Source organism: Chamaea fasciata, unplaced genomic scaffold (genome assembly GCF_029207755.1).
Source record: "Chamaea fasciata isolate MVZ Bird 193981 ecotype frontalis unplaced genomic scaffold, bChaFas1.0.hap1 SCAF_11, whole genome shotgun sequence".
Lineage (NCBI taxonomy): Eukaryota > Metazoa > Chordata > Aves > Passeriformes > Sylviidae > Chamaea > Chamaea fasciata.
In genome coordinates, this window is record NW_027094096.1 from 5774978 (window position 1) to 5797047 (window position 22070).

The following is a 22070-nucleotide window of genomic DNA, read 5'->3' on the forward strand; positions in this document are numbered from 1 at the left end:
TCCCTGCAGAAACCAGAAGGACTCAAGGGGCGAAGGTTGACAATGTTTCTCTGCAAATATCCAGTAAAACCAGTGACTCAGCATCCAGCAGAAGTATTTGTAGCCCCTGGGATGCACCTTGATTCCCTCCTGCAAAAGCTGTTGATGCAAACACGCCCCTTCCAGTATTTCCTCCTTTCTAATTTCCCTTCCTTGCTGAAGTCGTGTGGTGCAAACCATCGCTGTGTCTCTCTTGGACACAACTGCCCCTCACTCATCTCAAACAACATCCCCGAACCACAGTCAGGAGACAACAGGCAGTAGTGGAACACACATTCATGGGATCACACCAGGAAGGCAGGGAGTCCCTGCCTTTGTCTCTGATGTCAATCCCACCACGCCTGAGGCACACTGAGAGTCCCCATGAAACACTGCCACCATGTGCAGAGATTTTATTCCTCTCCCCTTACCTTCAGCTGCTTCGGGCTCCAGCATCTTTGGAAAAAAGGGCTCTATGTGGGCCCCTGTGCCAGATTCCCATTTCTTGCAGCTTCCCTACCACCACCCCACACAGTCTGGACGGGAGCAGCTCCACCTGCATGCTTCCCAGCTGCTCCTGCAGGGGCCTGGGAAGGAGAGCTGAAGCAGAGAAGATTTACTTTAGCTTCAGTTTGCTCTTTCCTCCCCCTTTAGAAAGAAGAAACAAAAGCCCAGAGGTATGTTATATTAATTTATTTGGGACACACCAAAAAGGAAAGTCAACAACTGTTAACGTACAAAAGTACAGAATCCTGGGACAAGATTTACTGTCCTGATTAAAAAGGCACCATGGTCCCAAAGAAGAGTAATCAGAATACCAGAATACATGATTTAGAAATTTTCCCCCTGTTGTAGCAGAAACAGAGCCAGGCTTTGGCTCTATCCACAGTCAAACCGAGTTAAAAAACCCAAATATGATTTCAATGTGATAAACTCTGCTCAGCCTGTACAGGATGTCATGAAAAGAATCACAGCCTAGAGGCTGGTCGCATTTTTTTTCGTCTCTTTTTGAAATAGTGAAGGTGACTAATCACTAAGTAGGTAACAAGGAAGACAGCAGACTGCTGACACCTGCAGCTTGACTTTCTGTCAGACACGTCAGTTCAACTGAGACCAGCAGGCTGAGTGTGGGGCTTCTGAATGAAATACAATTCCCTGTGGTAGACAGGAAGTCAAATTTGACAACCTTAAATTCCCTGAATCCCTGAAAATCATAAAGCACTATACAGCTGTGTTCCATATCCAAGCCAACCCCGATGGATTTGCTTTACACACAAGCATTTATACTGTCAGCTATATCTGTAATAAAAAGGGGGCTTACAGCAGTTATTAGAAATCTTCTACTTTGGCGAGGTCCGAGCTTGGCTATATTCCCTGCTGAAACAGAGCTGCTGGTGTAGAGACCCAGTGAGAGGCTCACTCCAGCACCTCCGGGCTGGAAGGCAAATAGTTTAAACGTGACATAATTTGCATGGGGAGGTCAGTGAAGCATGTCAGAGAGGAGATGGAGGGAGGCTGCAAAGTCTCCGGCAGCAGAGGCTCAAGGGTGCTGCTACCAAACCTGTAAAACTACGAGTGGTGCAGAGCACGCAGCGGGCACTAAATACTTTGGAGCAACTTACCATGAAGAGCTTGTCAGAGACACAGAGCAAGGAGCCTGGCACTAAGGAGCAGGGTCCCTGAGGAGGGACACACAGCTCACAGCCAGACAGATCCGTGCCAGGTGACCAAGGCTGGAACCTGCCGGGGCCACCATGTACCAGGGGACCAGCAGCTGCTCTGCGTTTCATTCCTCCTTTGGCATAGGACTTCAAAGCAGTCCGAGGACTGATTAATCAAAAGTAAATGAACTGTCAAAATTATTCGTACATGCATTTATTGTTAAAGGGAGCAAAAGCCAAAGAATGAAAGAGCACGAGTTAACGTCAGTAAATGATGTGCAGGACGGAGAGGAAACAGGGAAAAGCTGAGATACTGGAGTGGGGAAACCAACATTCACACTGGAAGGTAAATTTTAAAACCAGGCAAGTTTGCGCTCTTTCTACCACAGATCTTTTGTGGACAAATAAGAGACTTGGGGGTTTTCCATTTCCATTTTTTGTGGTCTGGCAAGGTTTGGGCATCTCACCAGAGAGATCTCCAGCACTGGGTTTCACTGGAAGTTCAAGTCTCTCACCTTTAAAAACCAGTAAAGCAACTCTTAACTAAAAAAGTCACAGATACGTCACTGCTCAGGATGTACGTGGGCAAGAGGGTCATGCTTTGTATAAACAACCTCCGGGTGGAAAACTACCATCTCCCCCCGCTCGTCTACACCACCTCGGGGGTGGAAGAGCAAGCCCAGATCTGGGTGCCTGCTGCTGTGAACACCACAGCTACACCTGGGAAGGCTTTTTCTTCCCTATGTCCTAAAAAGGCAGTATAACTGTTTATAAAATTACTCTCATCTTAAAACTAAATAATGCAATTTGCATTTTCTCCTATGTTAACCCCCTCCCCCCAAAGATAAAACATTACCACTTCATTTAGGATTCACACCCCAGATCCTAGATTAGGGACTTCATGATAAAACTCATCCAGTTACGGGAAGGTTTATCCTGATCAAGGAAACGTTGGTAATATAGAATCTAGAATTAAACATTCAGAATCACCAATGCTTTAACAGCCAAAGCACTCCACTGTCTCCTGCTCTCAGCCCACTCCTCAAGCAGGAGAGCAGTCCCTTTCCAAAAGCACAGCGTGCCTCTCCGGGGCTGGTGACACACGCTGCAAACCCACTTCCTTCCTGGCAGAAACGCCAGCTCCTGCAGGAAGAGGCCAAGCACCTTTCACCCCACTGCAGCCAGGGCTCTTCAGCACACGGATTTTCTGTTAGCAACAAGTCCAAGTTATCACCCTGCGGTAAATCCGAGTCCTGATTCGTGCTGTTAGGCCACCACTGGCTCAGAAATGTTGAGAGACTTCCAAACCCCACGGATGCAGACAGGACCTTGGAAGAAGAGGCTTATGTGCTACGTAACCTTGGATCATCCGCTGCGTTTGAGCCTTGGCATCGCTGCCTGCTGACAGCTCATCCTTCCAAATCCATGTGGTTTAGTCCTTGCTGCCATAGTCATCATCCCAGCCCTCTTCCCTGGAGGCAGCATGCTCCTGTGCTCTGGCTTGAGGTTCTACAACAATCACTTCCAATGGATGGTGGGATTTCAAACTTGCCTAACGTGTGCATTGCCACCTTGTACTCCAGCAGCTCTGCCCGCTCTCCGCGGCGGGCGCTAGCAGTTTTTCACCTTCTCCACAGTCTCGTAGAAGCCAGGCCTGACCCTGCGGATGCTCATCCGTATGTGCTCGCCCTCCAGGGGCAGGTCAGTGCCAGCGGCGGCGGCGGTGCAGCGGCGCTTCCGCCGGCCCCGCAGCGAGAAGGCCGGGGCGCCGCCGTTCTCCTCCTCGGCAGGGTACAGCTCCTCCACGCTTGTGCCCTCATCCGACTGCTCCCCGCCCTTGTACTTCATCTCCTTCGCCTTGTTGCCCTCCTTCTCTTCCCTGGCAAGCTTCCTGAAGTGCTCCAGACACTGTATCTTCTGCCTTCTCTCCATCATCTTCAGCTCCTGCTTCTCTGTGAAATCTTCGTAGTACATTTTTCTCTCGTTCCTCTGATCTTCCAGAAACTTCCACTCGATGCTGGTCATTTTTATGCCACTGTACTCCTCCAGTTTATCCCTCATCTGTGTGTCTGTACAAAACACGTCGAAGAGCTTCTCTGAACTCTCATTGAATCTGTCGGCTCGCTCGGAAAAAGCCTGGTTCTGTCTCTGCTTCCTGGTCTGGTACAATCGGGTGAACTCCTCATACATTTTGAGGATGAGTTTCTTTATGTTCTGTGTGGCGATGGTGTGCAGGTTGCAGACCAGCCAGTGCTCCTGCAGGTGCTCTGCGAGCAGCTGGGCCGCGTCCTCCTTGGAGCGCTGGGCCTGGCCGGCCCTCTTGGGCTGCAGCAGGTACAGCATGTTCTGCACCACATCCTTCTTGGTGGGCAGCACCCCCTGCGCGAAGCCCGAAGACTCCACGTATTCCACAGTCCCCAGGGTCTTCCGTGCCCTCACCTCAGTGTCCAGTGATTCCATCACTGCTCGGTAGTTCTGTGGTTACAACATAACCTGGAAGACAGGAGGAAAAGAGACGAGCGTGTCAAACGAGGCAGTTTTTTCCACGCAGCAGAAACAAGCCGATGTAAGCCGCGCTGAGGCCAATGGGACGCGGGGCTTTGCGGCGCTCCGCCGCTGTTGGACGGCTGCGCTAGCCCGGCCCATCCCAGCCCCTGCTCCGCGAGCCTATCGCTCCTCGGAGCGGCTCCCAGAGCCTAATACGGCGCGTCTGCGTGCGGGAATTCGGCTTTAATTGAGTTTTGCAATTCGCCTTATCAATTACAGCGAGGCACGCACGCCGGGGCCGCGGCGCGGGCGCAGCGCCGGCCCGGCCGTGCCCTGCCCGCGGCTCCGCCCGCCTGGCCCCGGCCCGGCCGTGCCCTGCCCGCGGCAGCGCCCGAGCCGCCCGCTCGCCCCCCCGGCCCGGAGCGCGGCCCGGGGCACGGCCCGCTCCGCCGCGGCCCGCCCGGGGCACGGAGCCACGAGGCGCGGCCGCCTTGGGCGCATCCCCCGGCGGCTCCCGCCGCCTGGGCCCCGCGCCGGCCGCGGCACGCGGGGCCGCCTCCGCCGTGCGGCGCTGAGTCACGGCGCGGCGGGCCCCGGGCGCCGCCCGCCCGAGCCCCGCGCGGAGGTCGTCGCTGTTCGCCCCGGCGCCCCCCGCCCGGCGCTCACCGCCATCGCGCGGAGCGCAGCGCCGAGCCTGCGCGGGGCGCGGCACGGGAACCGCACCGACGGTGCCGCCGCCATCTTGGCGAAGGGAAGCGCCGCCGCTCCCCGGCCTTGCGTCCGTCCCGGAAGTACCGCCCACCCCCGCGCGCCGGAAGCGCACCGCCTCGCGGCCACGCCCATTCCGCCTCGGGCCGCGCGCGAGCGGCGCGTGAGTGACACCCGCCGCGACGGGGGCCGGAAAGGGGCAGGGGGGAGCGCGCGCCGCCCGCCGGGACCAACGGGAGCCCTGTGCGCTCGCGGGGCCCCGCCAATGGGGATGGCGGCAGCGGATTGGGCGGCGCGGCCGGGGGAGCGGGGTGACCGGCGGGGGGGGCTTTAACTGCGGGGAAGCTGATTGGTCAGGGCTGTGAGGGGGGCAGCGGCCAGTGAGCTGATTGGTGGGTGCCATGGCTATGGGGCAGGTAGCAGGGAGGTGATTGGTGGGGCCGTGGCTGTGGGGCAGGCAGCAGGGAGGTGATTGGTGGGGCCGTGGCTGTGGGGCAGGCAGCAGGGAGGTGATTGGTGGGGCCGTGGCTGTGGGGCAGGCAGCAGGGAGGTGATTGGTGGGGCCGTGGCTGTGGGGCAGGCAGCAGGGAGGTGATTGGTGGGGCCGTGGCTGTGGGGCAGGCGGGAGGACGATGGGTGGTTGTGGTGCCCCAGACAGGGCAGGTGCCTGGTCCCCCATGGGCAGCCCCATTCCTGTAACCCACGATGCCAGGTTGGTGACGGCAGCGGGACGGTGACAGTGGCGGTGACAGCAGTGATGGGCGCGGGGACAGAGCCGGCGGAGGCACAGTGTGACTCATTGGAGGGGTGAGGCCCTGCCCTGCCCCCTGCTCCCTCCAGTGCCCCCCAGCACCCCTTATCTGCCCCTGCCCCTACAGGAGGGTCTACCTGGACTACAATGCCACCACCCCGCTGGCCCCCGAGGTGGCCCAGGCTGTGTGGGATGCCATGTGCCAGGCCTGGGGCAACCCCAGCAGCTCCCACCCCGCAGGTAGGAACCAGAATGGGACCTCGGGCGGGGTCCTGTGGTGACAGGAGCCCGCGGGAGCTGCTGGGTCTGGTCCTGCAGGCAGGAAGGCGAAGGAGCTCATCAGCAGCGCACGGGAGAGCCTGGCGAGGATGCTTGGAGGCCACCCTGAGGACATTGTCTTCACCTCGGGGGGCACAGAGGTGGGAGCAAGGGAAACCTCCGTTCCTGGGAATCCCTGCCCACCGCCCCCTCTCCAGCAAGCAGCAGTGAGGAGGGTGGGGATGAAGGGGCTGTTCTCCTTCTGAGCCTCCATTTTCCCTCCTTCCTTTCTTCAGGCGAACAACATGGTGATCCACACTGCCTGCAGGCACTTCCACGAGAGCCAGCGTGGGACAAAGGACAGCCGGGGCACACCACACATCGTGACATCGACTGTAGAGCACGACTCCATCCGCCTGCCACTGGAGCAGTTGGGGAGGGAGGGCCTGGCAGGTGAGTGGCACAGGCACTAGTGGGGTTTGAATGGGGACCTTGTCTCTGCTGGTGTTTTTTGAGGAGGGCAGCATCCTGCATGCTCTGTGATGTTACACCTTCTCCCCCTGGAGAGGGGCACCATTTTCCCGTGGCTACCCACGTTCCCCTGGGCTGGGTGTGTCTGCTCTCTGCCTGTGCTCCCACTGCCCACACACTCCTGCCCTGCCCAGTGGGGCACAGGCAGCCCTGGGCGCTCACAGCCTACCCAGCCAGCCTCAGGGCTTGTCTCCTGGCCTGCAGAAACCACCTTTGTGCCTGTATCCCCATGGAGCGGGCAGGCAGAGGTGGACGATGTCCTGGCCGCCGTCCGGCCAAACACCTGCCTGGTGTCCCTCATGCTGGCCAATAACGAGACCGGGGTCCTCATGGTGAGTGTGAGCAGGGAGGGGGACGGGGCGGAGATCCCCTCGCAAAGAGGCGTTGGCGGAGGGGAGCAGCAGGTCCCTGGGCTGCAGCCCCTCATCCCTGCCCCCAGCCCGTCGCAGAGCTGAGCCAACGCGTCCGTGCCCTCAACCAGCGCCGAGCAGCGGAGGGTCTGCCCAGGATCCTGGTGCACACGGATGCAGCGCAGATGATTGGCAAGGGGCGTGTGGATGTGCAGGAGCTGGGTGTGGACTACCTGACCATCGTGGGACACAAGGTGTGGCCCTGCTCGTGTGGCCCAGCTGCTGTTCACCCTGTGCGACATCTCTGCTGGGGTTCCAGGGAGTCTTTCGGTGCCCCACACAGCTTGGTACCTCACAGTGGCTGAAGTTCTCCTGCCGGGTGGTGCTCTGCAGATAGACTTTGCTCCCGTGAAACCTGTCTGGGCTGTGGGGCAGGAGACTGGGGAGGGGGAGCAGCTCCGCAGCAGCTTGTGCCTGTGCAATGGCAGGGGCCAGCACTGGAGGGGCACTCGGATTTGGGCAGGAGGGCAGGAAGCACTGTCGATGCTGTCAGTGTCCCCAGGGTCACCGTGGCTGTCCCCACAGTTCCATGGCCCACGGATCGGAGCACTGTACACCCGCAGCCCCGGCACTGCCACCCCGCTGCACCCCATGCTCTTTGGAGGGGGACAGGAGAGAAGCTTCCGGCCAGGGTAAGGGGGCAGGTGGTTACCTGGAGAGCTGGGCCTCTGGCTGGTGGCCAAGCCACATGGGCTCCCTTGTCTGAGCTCAGCTGGCAGCTGTGTCACCTGCCAGCCCTGGGGCGAGCAGCCCAGCACGGCAGGGAAGTGGATCTGTGCACAGAAACTCCCTGGAGCTCAGGCTTTGCCAAGGGTGTGACCCCAGGGTGACCTGCCTCCTTCTCAACCGCCTCAGAGAGGTGTCCAGGAGCCCTTGCCAGCCATGAGGGGTCCCAGGAGGGAATGTCTGTGTCTCAAGGTTGGGTTTCTGGTCTGGAGAAATAACTCACTGGTCCCTGTTCCCTTCCAGCACTGAGAACACCCCGATGATTGCCGGCCTTGGCCAGGTCAGTTGGGATGGTCAGGGGGGAGTTGTGCAGACCCAGCAGAGAGAGCCACTTGTGCTCCCTGGTCATCAGAAGGGACAGACTTGGGATGTGGAAGGGAGGGTGAACTGGGAAAGGTGGTGGGGCTTTCTGGTGCCAGTCAAAGGAGGTGCTTTGGGGTGTTTGCTGCAGGTTTGCAGCCCTGCCAGTCACCCAGCTCAGATGGCACAGCGCACTGAGAGGGACACAGGGGACCTGGCACTGCAGAGGCTGTTTCGGGCTGGGCTCACAGTGTCCAAGGGTCACTGGTGGAGCCTGTCTGTGTGTTTTCAGGCTGCAGAGTTAGTGAGCAAGAACTGGGAGGCCTATGAGGCTCATATGCAGGATGTCCGGGATTACCTGGAGGCCACGCTGGAGGTGAGCACATCTGGTCCCTTCCCACAGTCGCAGGCTGCAGGGTGTGGGGCCTGGAACAGGGTGGGTGTATCCCTCTGGCCCTGCCATCCCCTCATAAGGACAGAGCTGCTTGGAGACCTAGAGAGGTTCATAGCACTCTGATTTCTCCAGGCCTCCTTTGGGAAGCAGAGGATTCGCTTCAACAGTCACTTTAAGGGCTCCAAGCGACTCTGCAACACCTGTAACTTCTCCATCCTGGGCCCAGGCCTTCAAGGTACTCTTATCCTACTGCTGTCCTGTGATGGTTACACAGAGCCAAGCACCTGCCCCTCACAGCACCTGTGGCTGAGACTGGCAGGTGCTTGGCGTGGCTCAGGCAGGGAGGTGAGGCGGGAGTAGCCCCTGCAGAGAGCCTTGGCACTGGGAGAGCTGTTCTTGTGTTGCTTGTGCTGCAGGACGAAGGGTGCTGGCTCACTGCAAGGTGCTCCTCGCCAGCGTCGGGGCTGCCTGCCACTCTGAGAAGGGGGATCGGTGAGCAGACAGCTTTTTCCAGCCCCTGGGTGTCTTCCCAGAGGACAGCGGGGTTGGGAGGGATGGGAACAGGATAGGGAAAGGGACCGTGAGTGGCTTGGGCAGCATCACCTGGAGCAAAGAAGGTACAGAGCTTTCCAGAGGGGCTGAAGGGCTCTGAAGGGGATTCTTGCAGGAGACACAGCTGGAGCACTCGATTACTGCTTGGAAGGACTTTGTCCCTCCCAGCTTTGGTGATCCAGGTGACTTTTGAACTCCTGGCACTACCAGAGGAGAGCCTGCCTTGTGTGTGCCTGGCTCACCTGCTCCAGCCCTGCTTGGGTCTCCCGATGGCTCCTTTAGGTGATATGGGGACAGTGGGTGCTTCTGTCCTGGTCTAGAGCAATGCCCTGTGGATGTGGCAGAGCTGCCAACCCACAGGGACACGGAACAGGTTCTTCTTAGAAGAGCCAGATCCCCCAGAGGGCAGCAAGACCAGTGGGATTGGGTGCCCCTGGAAAGCAAACGGGGGGCTGTGCAGGGGACAGGTGCCCTGGAGCGTATCTGCAGGTGTGGTTCCTCCTGAGGCTCGGTGAGGCTCCCTGCCGATGTGTGGGGCTTCCTCTGCCCTGCAGTCCAACCTCCTGCTCCTGGCTTTGTTCCAGGCCCTCCCCCGTGCTGCTGAGCTGCGGGATTTCCCCAGAGGCGGCACAGAACGCGCTGCGGCTGAGTGTGGGGCGTGGCACCACACGGGCTGATGTGGACAGGGCTGTGCAGGACCTCGTGCAGGCTGTGGAGCGGCTGGAGCGGGACCAGGTCCCATAGACCCCTGAACTGCTCCCTGGACACCGCTCAGGTTCTTGGGGTGGGCCCCTGGGTGCGAGCTGCCTGTGCCAGCCTGGGCTCAGGGGTGGCAGGGGAGGTTCTGAGGAGGGGGCTTGGCTGCTTTTGGGCTGGGACAGCTGCAGGTCTTGCCCAGGACTCAGCCCTGCTGCACAGTGGAGGCTTTTGGGGAGTCCTGCTGTCCAGGGCCCCTGACTTGCCAGATGTTCGCAGCTGGGTGCCTGCACATGCATGTGTTGGCACAGCTGAGCCTCAGAGCTCGAGTCACTACAGAGGAACAGGTGTGGAAGCCAGGGAGGGAAGAGCCTCATGGCCTGGTTGCTTTCCATGAGGGAAGCTTTCCTGCTGCCGGAGCAGCCAGAGGAGGAAAGACCATCTGCCCCAGAGTGAAATGAGGAGTTGATAGAAGCACAGCAGGATTCTGGGCTGGGAACTACTCTGCCCTAAGCTGTCAAAGGGATTAGTGGCTGGGCAGAGCTTTCCCAGCACTTCTTTGCTTTACCTGCTCCCCTTTTCTTCTGTCCTTCCTACAGGGAGCAGAGCTCCTGTTGCCAGCTCCACCTGCTCTTCAATGGAACAGTTGTTGGGGCAGCTGTGACGGTGCCAGCACCTGAGGGAACCCTGCGTGGCCCAGGGCGTCTCTGGCATCACCAACACTGGAGGACACAAGTGTCACACGGATCAGGAGCATTTCCAGCTGGGCTGGCTGATGTCAGGGAACTTGATTCCCTGGGTATTCATAGGAATAAAAGTAATTGCTGCTTCTTTTCACAAATGAAATGTATTTTCTGTGGGGGAAGCTGGACTGGTTGGAGCCATCTGAGTGATGGCTTTTCCCTCAGAAAACACTCATGTTGCAATAGAGGCACAGGCAGCTGGAGTGGGAGGTGCCTGCAGGGCCTGGTTGGCGCAGAGCCCATGGACACAGATGCTGGCCTCTCTCTTTACAGACACACATTAGGCTGGCCAGGAATACTATTTGGACTCATAAAACCCTGGGGCTTTTGGCGAATCCAATGTCTTATTGGAGTTTCAGGACGCAAGCACCCTGACTGACAGTCACTGATCTTGCCAGGCTGGTCAGTATTGCCGTGCTGCTCACACCTCCATCTCAAATGCATTCTTTTATTTCTCCATTTTTCCCCTCCCTTGGATAATAGTCAAAATGTCCTTTAGGCAAAATGGTTCCATAGAAGGGATTTTGGTCTGTTACAGGGCTAGATCTTTAATCTGTCATGGACCTTACTGTTCCTGGGGACCTGTCACAGCTGTGGCACCACTGGAGATTCAGCTTTTGGGGCTCACTCTCCTCCACAGGACATCTGGGCTTCCTGTGTTGTTTCAGCTAGAAATTTAGCCACAAAGCACAAAAAGCTTTACTGACTTCATCTTTATACGCACAGGAAATGCAAGTTTTAGCACAGAAATTTAGCATTGCTCCATTTAGAATATGACAGCCAAAGCTTAAGAAGCATGATAGAGGAAATGACAATTTGGGTTGACTGTTTTAATGGTTTTGCTGCTCATCTTCCTACTACCACAGCACAAATGAATGAGAGTCACTTTTAAGTCCCTCTGTATTGCTTTATCCAGGGAAGGTCAAGAAGAGCTTGGCCCCCATTTCAGTGGGCCAGCCTGTGCTGGCTGTGGACCCTGTGTGCTGCTCTCTGGGTATGACAAAATGGTTGTGTGCAGCAGAACAAATCCACCTGGCATGGGAGCCTGGAAATGCCAACACTGCTACATCAGCTGAGAAGTGACATGGTAGAGAGAGGCCTGGCCATTAGGACACAGGAGCTGAAAGGAGTCACTTCCACATGGTCACAGCCAGGATCAGACACTGAAAACCGACATTCATTTAATGGACAAATCCACAATCTCCTGATAATCTTGCCTTCTTAATTCCTTCCGGGAAAGCTTATAACATGCAAGGAAAAAAACACTCACCAAAATGAGCACTGCCCCGACCAGGTCACAAGTGCCTGGGAAGCTGTGCAGCACAAGGAGCTGCAGGACCATGGCAATGACAATCTCCAGGTGCTGCACAGTGCTCACCAGAGTGGGGTGGAACTTGCCCAGGGCATGGTAGACCCCCAGGAAGGCTGCAGTGGAGCACAGGCAGATGGCAAGGAGATAGCTCCAGGTTTCCCCATCCAGTGGGACAATAGGCTCTTGGAGCAGGAACATGGTGGACGCTCCCCACACTGTTCCCGTCCAGCTGAAAGTGAACAGCGCTGTCCACATGCTGATGTTGTCTTTGATGGACCTGTAGACTATCATGGAGAGGGCAGTGGTCAGACCAGCCATGACCGTCATGGTATAGCCAAAAGCTTCCTTCCAGGTGCCCAGCAAAGAGTTCTCCTCCTTAACAATGTTGGGGATCATGACCAGACAAACGCCGAACACGCTGCCAATGACAGTGACTATGTCCATACAAGCCATTCCTTCATCTATGAGTAAAAAAGCCAGAATGGCACTGAACACCGTGGTGGTGGCCCTCCACATGATGGTCCCATTGCTGGGGGACACTATGGAGAAGGAGGTGTAGGCACAGGTGATGGAGATGACATTGCAGACCCCATAGAGGAAGAGCCGGAGCCTGTAGCCTTTGGGGCCGAAGGGAGGCTCGTGGTGGTAGCACACGGCAGCCAGGGACAACACCTGCAGGACCGAGCGGATGAAAATCAGCTCCAGAGACGGCACTTTGGAACGGTCAGAAATTAATCTCGTGATCAGAGCCACACATCCGTGAGCCACGGCAGACCCAAAGAGGACTGCCCATGTTTTCCTGGACTGCAGTACATTTCCTTCAGAAAAGTGCTGGGATCGTCCAGCCTCATCAGGTTTTGGCAGTTGTGCCGGCTTGGTGTCTATTGTACCAAAAAAAGTCTTTGCTCTCTTTTTCCCATCATTCAGTAGTCTTCTTTTAGGATTATCCTCCATAAATACTCCAGTATCTTCATTAACATCCTCACATCCCTCTTCCCCTGGCTGGGGATAATGAGAGGTGTATTTCACTGTTACTGTGTTGGGATGAATTTTCACTCGCTTTTTGACTGGGTATCTTTGGGAAGACATATCCATTTCCTTAGAGAAATGCCCTGGTCTTAAGGAAAAAAATTGAAAATACACTGTTATTTAATGAACAGGGAGAGATTCATTAGGATGTAGTGCTTTTAGTGTTTACAAGCTCTTTTTATCAACCAAATCCAAGTACTAGTAGCCTGTTCTTGGTTTTGCTTTAATTTTCCACTGAGTTACTGCTAAATACCTTTGATGGCTTTGAGGGCCATTTGGATCTCCTTAAAAGTCAACCCTGGCACTTCACTTTAGTCACTAATTTTAGAAAATAACATATTTTGTCATTATGTATGGCATACATAATGAATTCTAGTATATTCTAATAAGTTCTCTTGGTAAGCTTTTTACCCTGTAATTATGCATTATTGTTAATGGCTTGCAGTGTTACAAGATTATAGGAAAAATTTGGCTGGAGGAGATGACAGAGAGTAACACAAGGAAATAGGGAGCACCCCTGGGCAAGTCAGCAGTTTGCATATGGATAGCAACACATCTTTGAACACAACTGTGACAGTGTTAAACCCTTCTGTCTCCTGTGAAAGGCCATTTTCCACTACACAAACAGTGCCTGTGACTCGTGTGGGGTGGGGCAGTTCAATGAAGGCAGGGGTATGTCATTGAAATGACTGTTTTCACACCATCTGTGCAGAGCCTTCCAAGTGAAGAGGCAGCAGGAGCAATGAAACCTTCCCTGCCTTCTCCTCACCCCAGCAAACAAAACCCGCACAGACCTTACCTGTGACAGAGACATTCGATCCCAAGGCAGAGGGGGAAAACACCTCTTCATCATCTACATCTTCGATGGGCTATCTAGACAGAAACAACAGCTGCTCTCAGGTTCCAGCAGGGAAGGTTACAACCATCTCGGCACAGAAAGTAAAACCCAAGGGAAGCTCAAACCCCAAACCACTTTAGACGGAGAGAAAGCAATCGGTGGCATCTTGTCAAAACCACTCCTCAGCCACCTCCCAGAATTACTGAGGGATCTGATCCAACCAAGTGGTGGCTTGTGAGCATAAGGTTCCTACAGCTCGACAACAAGCCATTCCACCCTCCCATGCCTGCTGTGCTGCCCCACGGGCTGCAGGGGAGGCGGAGCCCAGGAGGACTCATCCTCCCCTCCCCGAGTTCACCCACCCCGGAGCCGAGCTCCGGCGGCAGCAGCATGGGTACCGACAGTCCTTGTCCCCAGGGAGGACCGCAGCCTTCCTGGGGGTCCTGGCGGTGTGAGACCACAGCTGCTGGACAGTGGGCTGAACGGCAGGACAGCAGGTTGCCAGCGAGAACACAATTCTAAAAGCAGTGGTAAAGGGCGGGCAATAGTTCATCGCAGAAACACCAAAAATACCGCGGCCGGGTTCAGCCTTGGCACTTTCTGCGCCTGTGATCTGTGACGGCCAAGCACTGCCCGCGTCTCTGGCGAATTAATTTACATGAGAATGGGACGGTCTGCCTTTTTCCTCACAGGCTGAGCGTTCGTTAACCCCTGCTACACCCCAAATGAGCTGTAGCCGACTCCCTGCTCCTCGTAGGGATGAACGGGAGCGGGGACACGGGCGGGCACCAGTCCCAGATCTGAAGGAGGCAGCAGCACAGCACCAGTTTGGACCTGCACAAGTACCGGGGGCTGAGGACCCTCTCGAGCCCCTCCTGTCTCTGAGGAGCCCTTGCCCAGCACTGCTGTTCACTTTTTTCTGCTGCAGACCCAAACCGGAGCGCATCCAGCACTCCCTGCACGGTGAGGAGTATTCCAGGGTGTCCCTGGGCAGCTTACTGGGCAAGGAACTTGAGAACGAGCAGATGAACGCCAGGGAGAGTAAACAGAGCTGGGTATCAGCTGTTCTAGCGGGCACTTCAAACAACACATCAATATTTACCAACACCTGCCAGAAATCTGCCCCAGGCTCGCCTGCTACCTTCACTTTTCCTTCAGCTAAATTGTTAATTTTCGAATCTCTTAACATGCAAATGCAAACGGCACCGAGTGAGCCCAGGAAGGCAGTGATTTTCACCTGCACAGCTTTTCCTACCTAGCATTTTCATTCTATTACAATCCTCACTTTTGCCTTGCAGCCTTAAAGAAAATTAAGACTTTCTTGCTTTAAGGCACGACATACTGGATCGTGAATAAAATAAGTGGCAAGAGGAGAAGACAAAACTGGACAAGAGGAATTACTATGAGATTGACAGTAGATCACTGGGTAAACTCATTCCTTTCGTTAAGAAACAGCTGAGTAAACGCCGCAACTGCTCCTGAAAACAAAAAGAAAATAGCTCATTTGTTACTACGGGCGTACAACGGTAACTTTCTTGCTTCCTGGCTTTAGATTACATTTTCTTTCAACAAATAGTTGCAAATTCAGCACAACAGTTGGGAGTGGCACGGGACCTGGGCGATGTATTCAGGGATCTCTCTGGAGGAAAACAATGGATGGTGAGCGTGTGGCTCAAAATGGCTGTTCTGCACACAGCTGCTCCCTCAGGACTGCTCAGCTGGGAACCACAACAGCTGGGAGTCTGGAAAGTGGAAAGGCAAACACGTGTGAAAGGCAGGAGATGGGAAGTAATAAGGAACAACAACAACAATGCTTAATGCAAGATTTCATTTTCCCAACGAAATACTGAGTGTATGACAAATGTGACGCCAACTGTCCCACAGTACATTTGTTTGTAGTCTTTGGTGACCTTGCTTTTCTTAACAAGTGAGATTTTTCCATAGAGACTGAGATTAGGGCGTATCCCAGGTCCATTATGTGTGTCCCTGACACAAATTTGAAATAGACAGGAATCAGCACAGCCTATGCAGACCGACTTTCTAGTTCTCTTTCTTCCCATGCCTTTTGTGGAGATGACATGAACTTTTTAATTTTCCTTCATATCTGGAAATTTAACGTGGCTTATTTGCATTCACTGTTAAAAACACAGGTTGATTTCGAATTAAGTTTAATAGAAGGCTGAAGATGAAGCAGTATGCAAAACTGTTAAGTTATGTAACAAAACAAACATTCCCAATTCAGCCTGGGACACCCATTTAAATTACCAGCTCGTTGAAATCACTGACAGCAAAGTGTGAGCCCTGTTTTCCCTTGGGGGAACAAATAATCACTGTAGATCAAATAAATGGCATAGATTATTGGTAGAATACAAACCACGGCTTCTTTTAAAAGAAAAAAAAACCTGAATGCTCCCCCCTCCTTGCTTCCCTCTACCACTGCAAGTGCTGGTTAGTCAGGTAGAAATAGGTGATTTTCTGCCCCCTGACTGCTGGGGGTGGGAGCCCGAACTCTCCTCCTGAAGGAATGAAGGCTTTGAGGTCTCGTGATTCTAACCACCAATCTTGAATAAACTGCCAGAGTGGTTAAAATCAGTCACTCTACTCAAGTGTTATTATGAGAGGCTCACAGACAGGGCAATTCCAGCCACAGATACGCAGTTGGGAATAAGTCATCGACCCCTGCTCTCTGAGACAGGCCCCACAGGAATGCTCCTTTGCCTCTTCTGTGGAAAATCTCCCAATCCTGACCAGATCAGGCTGAAATTACCAAAGGGTGTGAGCAGTCTCTGCAGGATAACTACAGACTGACAATTCTCTCTGAATATCGCACAAAGGAAAGACCCACCCACCCCTGGAAATCCACGGAACTGACTGAACTTGTGCCACCTTCACTAGGCACATGTGTGCATTGACTTCTCAGCATAAGGGATTTTCTTTTGATTCCTTATCAGGTGCAGGAAAATCTCCTGAAGTCTCTTAAACCACCTGGAAATTCTTAGGTGCTTCATACTTCAGGCAACTGCACATGCCAAGGGATCTACACTCATGTGGTGTATGAGTACCTTTATCTTTTTAGCCAGATTGATGTAAATCAATTTGATTACAAATACATTCCAAGAAACTCAAGTCTTTATTAAAATTTAATGAATAGCGGAAGGTATTTAAGAAAATGAAGGAGCACTTACATGAAAGGAGTTTTTAGCACTTAAGCACAAGAGCAAACATTATACACAAACCAACATCCTGTGTCTTCAAATTAATTGAGTCACATCCAGCAGCACTGCCTGGAGGAAGAGCCAGTAAAACCTTCACTGAATACAAATACAAACCCTACACAAAAGTCCCACGAGTTGTCAGTTCATTCCTGATAATATTTTCCTACCCAAAAATAACGACCTCTATTTGTGCCAGCTCACTGAAGCAACCTCATTTGATGGGATATACCTTTAATTCCCCTTGCTTTCTATATTCTCGTGGTGAATACAGGTTCCATTTGCAGCCGTTTCCATGAGAAAACACTGCTTTCTAATTTGTCCATTCATGCCTGTTGCCTGCTGCAGCTCCCACCTCTGCATCACTAACACTTGCATTAAGTGATTTTGGGAGAAGAGCCGCTTCGCCTGCAAACTTCCCATTCCAAAAACCCTTATCGGAACAAACCCCTTCAGACAGCAATTCCAGGCACGGGGAAAAGAACAGAGAATACATTATCACTGAACACAGTCCCCTACAGCACAGGAAACCAGGAACACAGCTCAGTTATATGTAAGAAAGGTTTTAAGAGGTACATTACAATGGGGTGAAGCACGACACGGCACCTTCGGTCCACGACAGCAGATGACAGGTCGAGATTAGAGATACCTCGCTCACTGCTTAGGATGCCTCTCCCAGCAATCTGCAACCCCTGGCAGCCAGCGGTGCGTGCCGGGTGTGCAGGAGGGGACAGTCGCCGGCAAAGCCGCCGAGCCCGGGAGCGCTGCGAGGAGGGCGGCACCAATCGCGATGGCAACTGTCGTCGATAGCAGGGCACTGGTCTCCATGGGAACCCCGGCAGCGGCTCCGGGAAAGCCCCTCCGGGCAGGAGCGGGCGAAGGGCGGTGGCTGGCCGGGCTCGGTCCTCGCCGTGCCGCGCCCTCCGCGACCGCCCCCGCCATGGCGGAGAGTGCCGGCGCCGCTCGGCCCGGACACATCACTGCCACCGCCCTGGCGACGCGGGACCCACCCGCCGAGGCACCGCCGCGGGCTGGGAAGGCGCTCCGACGCCTGCTGGGCCCTCGCCCCTGCGCTGTCGCGACAGTCAGGACCCCTTCCCCCGCCCGCGTCCCTGTCCCCGCCGCTTCACGGGGCCCGGGGCTGTTCCTCGCCTCCGCTCTGTCGTGATGGACGCCCCCTTCGCCGTTGCCCGCGTCCCCGCCGACTCTGTCGCGACAGTGCCCACCCCCCCCCCGCGCGGTGTTGGTGGGCACGCGGCGCACGCGCGGCCGTTTCCGCGCGAAAGACGTTTTCCCCGCGCGCCGCGCGCGCCGGGGCGGGGCCGCTTCCCCTCGTGCCCGCCCCTTCCTCTCCGCGCGGCGGCGGCGGCGCGGGGCCGGGCGCGCGCGGTGCGGGCGGCAGGGGGCGCTGCGCGCCCGGCGCGCGGGGCGGCTGCGCCGTGGCGGGTCGGAAATGCCGCCAGGTGGCGGTTTAGGATCGCGGCCCCGCTGAGCCCCGCGCGGGCCCCGCCAGCGCCGCCGCCCCGGCCCCGGCCCGCGCCCGCCGGACCCCGCGCGCCGCCGCCGCTCCCGCAGCGCTCCCGGGGCGCTCCCGGGGCGCCGCCGCGGCGCGGCCCGAGGTGAGCGCGGCGCGCGGGGAGGGAGCGCGCGGGAGGCGCCGATCCAAGATGGAGGCGCGAGGGGCGGGGGCAGCGGGGCCGGGGCCGCTCGCTCGCTCGCTCGGTCTCCGCGGCGGCCGGGCCGGGAGCGGGCGCTGCCCGTGCGAGGAGAGAGGAGAAGGGGAGGGGAGGGAAGAGGAGGCGGCGCGGGGCGGGGCGGCTCCTGCCGGAGCAACGGGTCCCCCGGGCGCGGCGCTCTTCGCCGCCATCTCATTGTCCCCGCCGGGGCTTTGCCGGGGGCGCGGGGCCGAGCCGGGCCGGCCTCCCCGGCCGCCGGGCCTGCGCCCCGCTCCGGGTGGCGGCGGCCGCGGCGGGCCCGCGGGGGCGGCGGGGGATGCTCGGGCGGAGCGGGGGTGGCGCTTCCGCCGCGCGGGGCTCGGTGGCGGCGGCCTCGGGCCGGCCCCGGGCGGCGGCGGAGGAGGGAAAGTTCCGGGAGCCGGTGGGCGGCCCGACCCGCCTTTGGCCCGGCCCGGCCCACGGGAGCGCCCGGGCGGCCCGAGCGCCTGGCCGGAATCCAGGGGGGCCGGGCCGGGGTGCGGCCCCGGGGCCGGGGACCCCCGCCCGCCGCTCCTGTTGCTCATCCCCGAGTTTCCAGTGCGGTGGCCCCGGGGCGAGCGGCCGCCCCTCGGCTGGCCCGGGGGACAGAACCGTGTCACGCAGCCGTGGGGCCGCCCCGGGCTTTAAATGGGAGAAGCAGCGCGCTGAGCCCCGGGGGTGGCGGGACCGGAGCCGGGATCCAGGGATCCGTGGCTCCGGGAGCAGCCAAGTGCAGGCAATACCCTCTGGCCGGTGCTGGGAGCGGGGCAGAGGCGCAAAACCAGGTTGGGCTCCTGCGCTGTTGGACTCAAGCGTAGCAAAGGTTGTGCCTGGACTAGTGGAAGGCTTCGGTGGTGGGTGCTGGTCACTTGGTACCACCTGGCCCATCCTGGGAAGCGGTGGACAGCCGCACTCTGCTTTCCCCGTGTCCCTGGGACGGAACAGGGAGTGTGAGCAGTGGTTGGAAGAAAGAAAATAGTTGGAGTATCCATGGAGCAACTTAAAGGGACATGACTGCCTATACTAGTGTCAAAAAACTTAGTTTCTGGGAAGACAGTGCGAGTTTAATTAAACTAAATTGAGCTGCTTTGTAAGTATTGATTATTTCAGTCGCGTTTCACACAATTTTGTAGCTGCGCAGAGTTAGTTTAGTGATAGCATCTATTGTTGAGGTTGTTGAGGAATGAAAAATCTCCAAGTGACACCACCAATGCAACTGTTCTTAAACTGTGTCCTCTGTTTGGATGGATGACGTTAACGTCTGGGTTCAGTAACTTTCCCATGTCACTGAAAGTAACATGGGAAAAACTGAAAGTTCTTTACACTGGTGAAAAAGGAGTGGTGTGAGAGAAGGATCAATGCAGATTCTTTGGTTCCAAAGCAGTTTGGTCTTGCCTAGTTTCTGGGTGAGCGTTTGTACAGTATAACCCATCCACCCATGGAGATACCACTGGGCCACAAGACAGTGTGCAGGTTGTTTGTCAAAAGGAGTTCTGGCCACGTGGAGAAGTTCATCCTGTTACAGAGCTGGAAACCAGTTATTGGAAAACACTTTATTCTTTCTTTGGGTTTTTTTTTGTTTTTTTTTTTTTCTTCTTCTTCTTTCTGACTCAACTGTGATGGCTTTTTGTTGGAAAGCCTGAGAAAATACACGTAGGGGTGCAGAGGGTTTTGAAATGACACACTAACCCGTGAAGCAGGAGGATTTCCTTGTGAGCAGGAGCAAGGGGGGCTGACTTCAGGATTGTGCTTAATCTGAGAGGATGTAATTTTACTGGCTGCTCAATAGAGAGTGTGCAGTTGAAATTCCATGTTGCTGCTGCTGCTGGACGCATGGATTCACATCAGCGAGAGTGGGCAGTGGGAACGAAGCTCTTGTGAAGCTGGGTGAACAGTTAGTGCCGGTTCTGGAGGTTCAGAGCACTTCGTCCATCTACAGCCCCTGTGGATGGAGGACTGCAGTCCACAGCCTCCGCTGCTTCCTAACGTTCCACAAAGTGCTGGAGTTGACTGGTTCGCTGAGGGACAGCATTTCTGGCTGAGTGTCCCCACCCAGTATGCTGTGGCCCGAAGTTGTGAGGGCAGCTGAGACCCTGCTGCTGCTGCTGCAGCTGTGTGACTGGGGTCTCTGAGCTTCTCGGCTCCTGTCCCTGTCCACAGCCTGCCCTGCATCTTGGGCAGACTTGCATGTGGCTTCTTCTGCAACTGCAGTGCACCTTTTGAGAGCTGAGGAGGCTTGTGAACAATATTATGGCTCCTGTTTGGATGCATGGACACAATTTCCTTGGTGTAGTCAGAAACTCAACAAGTGAATATTTTCCGTTTGAAGGAACAAAATGTCCCTCGAGTTTGTGCTGGTGACTGTGAGACCTCTTGTTTCTTTCCCTTGGTTGTAAAGACACGTTCTGGTACAAGTTGGCAAAATCCTGGTCGTTTAAATAACATTTTAGCAGGCGAGTGAGCCCATAGAAGTGTAAGGATGCGGTGAGAGAAATGCTGAATTGTGATGAGTTTCTAAGAAGAGTCCTTTTCCTGGGCTGAGAACGTGCCTTTATGGTAATATTGTGGTTTGTTTTCTGGTAACATGCACAAAAGCCCCTCACACCCTGCTGAGAATTCCGGAATACCAGATCTGTCGCTACCACAAGGCATGCTGAAAGAGGCAAACTCTGCTGAAGTTGTGCAGGAATGTTAAAGCCAGAATGGACGTGCAGCAGTGCTGAATGGGTGATGGGCCTCTCTGGGATCTCCCCGTGCTGCCTCTTGGAGTTTTGGGATGAGGCTCTGGCTTCTGGCGCGTGGAGTCACACCCAGAAGGTGATGCCGAATCTGGTGCCGTGATAAGGAAGTGCCTTATCTAAGTCTGCTGTATTGACTTGCAGCCCATGTCTGCAAGATACTTCCTGCTTTCTTTAAGGTTTTGGGGATTTACTTGGAGTCACTCTCATTTATCAGTGGAGCTCTGGAACTCCAATTGCAGATTGTCATCTCCCCCCTGCAGCTGTGTATGCTCATTTGGCTAAAACCAAAAGGAGTGGAGTTGGTTTTTGTTCTTGGAGAAGAAAGGGAAATCCTACAGAGTTTGAGCTCAGGAGCAGATAATTGTTTTGTTGTTTCTACCCAGGGATATGCAGTATTTTGCTTTTCCATGCTGATGTAGTTTTGTTGGTTTGGGTATTCGATATGTGATCAGAACACAGAAACCTATTTCTTTATTCCCTTAGAAAAGATGCGGTTTAGAGAGCATTGCTATGACCTCTTGCAACTTTTCAGTCTGAAAATACACTTTCAAAAATAAGCGTTGTTTTGTGAAGGTGCACTCTGATTTTTTTTAAAGGCACACCTCACCTTCAGCTTGCTGAAAGAGCTGAAGGGAAGGAACTGCAGAGGGAATCTTGTCCTTAGTTTTGATTTTGTAGCAACTTGCTCATTTGGTTTCTGACATGTCCTATTGAAAGGCTGACTGTAGGCAATGGTTGCAGCAGCTGGCAGCTCGTGTGTCGCTGTGAGAGAATACCCAGGGACTGGGGTGCTCTCCCTGTGCTTTGAAGGAACCCTGCTCCCGGCTTTGCCACATTCCCTTGTTTGCATCCCTGCAGGCATTTTATAGTTTGGGAAATGCTTTTTCATAATGATGGTGTGCTTGAGCTAGCAGGATGCCTCGGACAGGAGATCCCCCAGGGCCCAAACAGTGTCACCTGTGTCCTGGTCTGAACTGGAGGTATGACATGAATTTGGTAAATTTGGTAA

At 55.3% G+C, this 22070-nt stretch overlaps 4 protein-coding genes across 6 annotated transcripts in view; 2 read left to right on the top strand and 2 right to left on the bottom strand.

Annotated features, from left to right (window-relative positions):
* Positions 1-695: 695 nt before the first annotated feature.
* On the bottom strand, positions 696-4959 carry LOC136295511 (uncharacterized). The gene is made up of 2 exons (XM_066194133.1): positions 4833-4959; positions 696-4172 (listed from the first exon to the last, which is right to left on the bottom strand). Exon 2 carries the CDS (start codon positions 4137-4139, stop codon positions 3291-3293), a length of 849 nt encoding a protein of 282 aa, XP_066050230.1. The 5' UTR covers positions 4140-4172; positions 4833-4959; the 3' UTR covers positions 696-3290.
* A 521-nt stretch (positions 4960-5480) lies between these two features.
* Positions 5481-10246, top strand: SCLY (selenocysteine lyase). 3 transcript variants are annotated; one of them, XM_066194134.1, is made up of 13 exons: positions 5481-5681; positions 5753-5865; positions 5944-6044; positions 6180-6336; positions 6619-6746; positions 6854-7018; positions 7350-7456; positions 7794-7830; positions 8143-8226; positions 8377-8479; positions 8661-8736; positions 9381-9571; positions 10092-10179. In XM_066194134.1, exons 1-12 carry the CDS (start codon positions 5632-5634, stop codon positions 9538-9540), a joined length of 1281 nt encoding a protein of 426 aa, XP_066050231.1. In that variant the 5' UTR covers positions 5481-5631; the 3' UTR covers positions 9541-9571; positions 10092-10179. The 3 variants fall into 3 exon arrangements, with proteins under 3 accessions (XP_066050231.1, XP_066050232.1, XP_066050233.1); XM_066194135.1 differs by having other exon boundaries at positions 9381-9580; positions 10092-10175; XM_066194136.1 differs by lacking the exons at positions 8661-8736; positions 9381-9571 and having other exon boundaries at positions 10092-10246.
* Positions 10247-11399: 1153 nt separating this feature from the next.
* On the bottom strand, positions 11400-15902 carry SLC35G2 (solute carrier family 35 member G2). Its single transcript, XM_066194141.1, has 3 exons — positions 15029-15902; positions 13376-13449; positions 11400-12664 (listed from the first exon to the last, which is right to left on the bottom strand). Exon 3 carries the CDS (start codon positions 12640-12642, stop codon positions 11413-11415), a length of 1230 nt encoding a protein of 409 aa, XP_066050238.1. The 5' UTR covers positions 12643-12664; positions 13376-13449; positions 15029-15902; the 3' UTR covers positions 11400-11412.
* A 4591-nt stretch (positions 15903-20493) lies between these two features.
* The window catches only part of STAG1 (STAG1 cohesin complex component), a 165319-nt gene continuing 163742 nt past the window's right edge, over positions 20494-22070 (top strand). The window contains exon 1 of the mRNA XM_066194137.1: positions 20494-22041. The gene's annotated coding sequence lies outside the window, so the exon portion shown is untranslated. The remainder of the gene's footprint in view (positions 22042-22070) is intronic.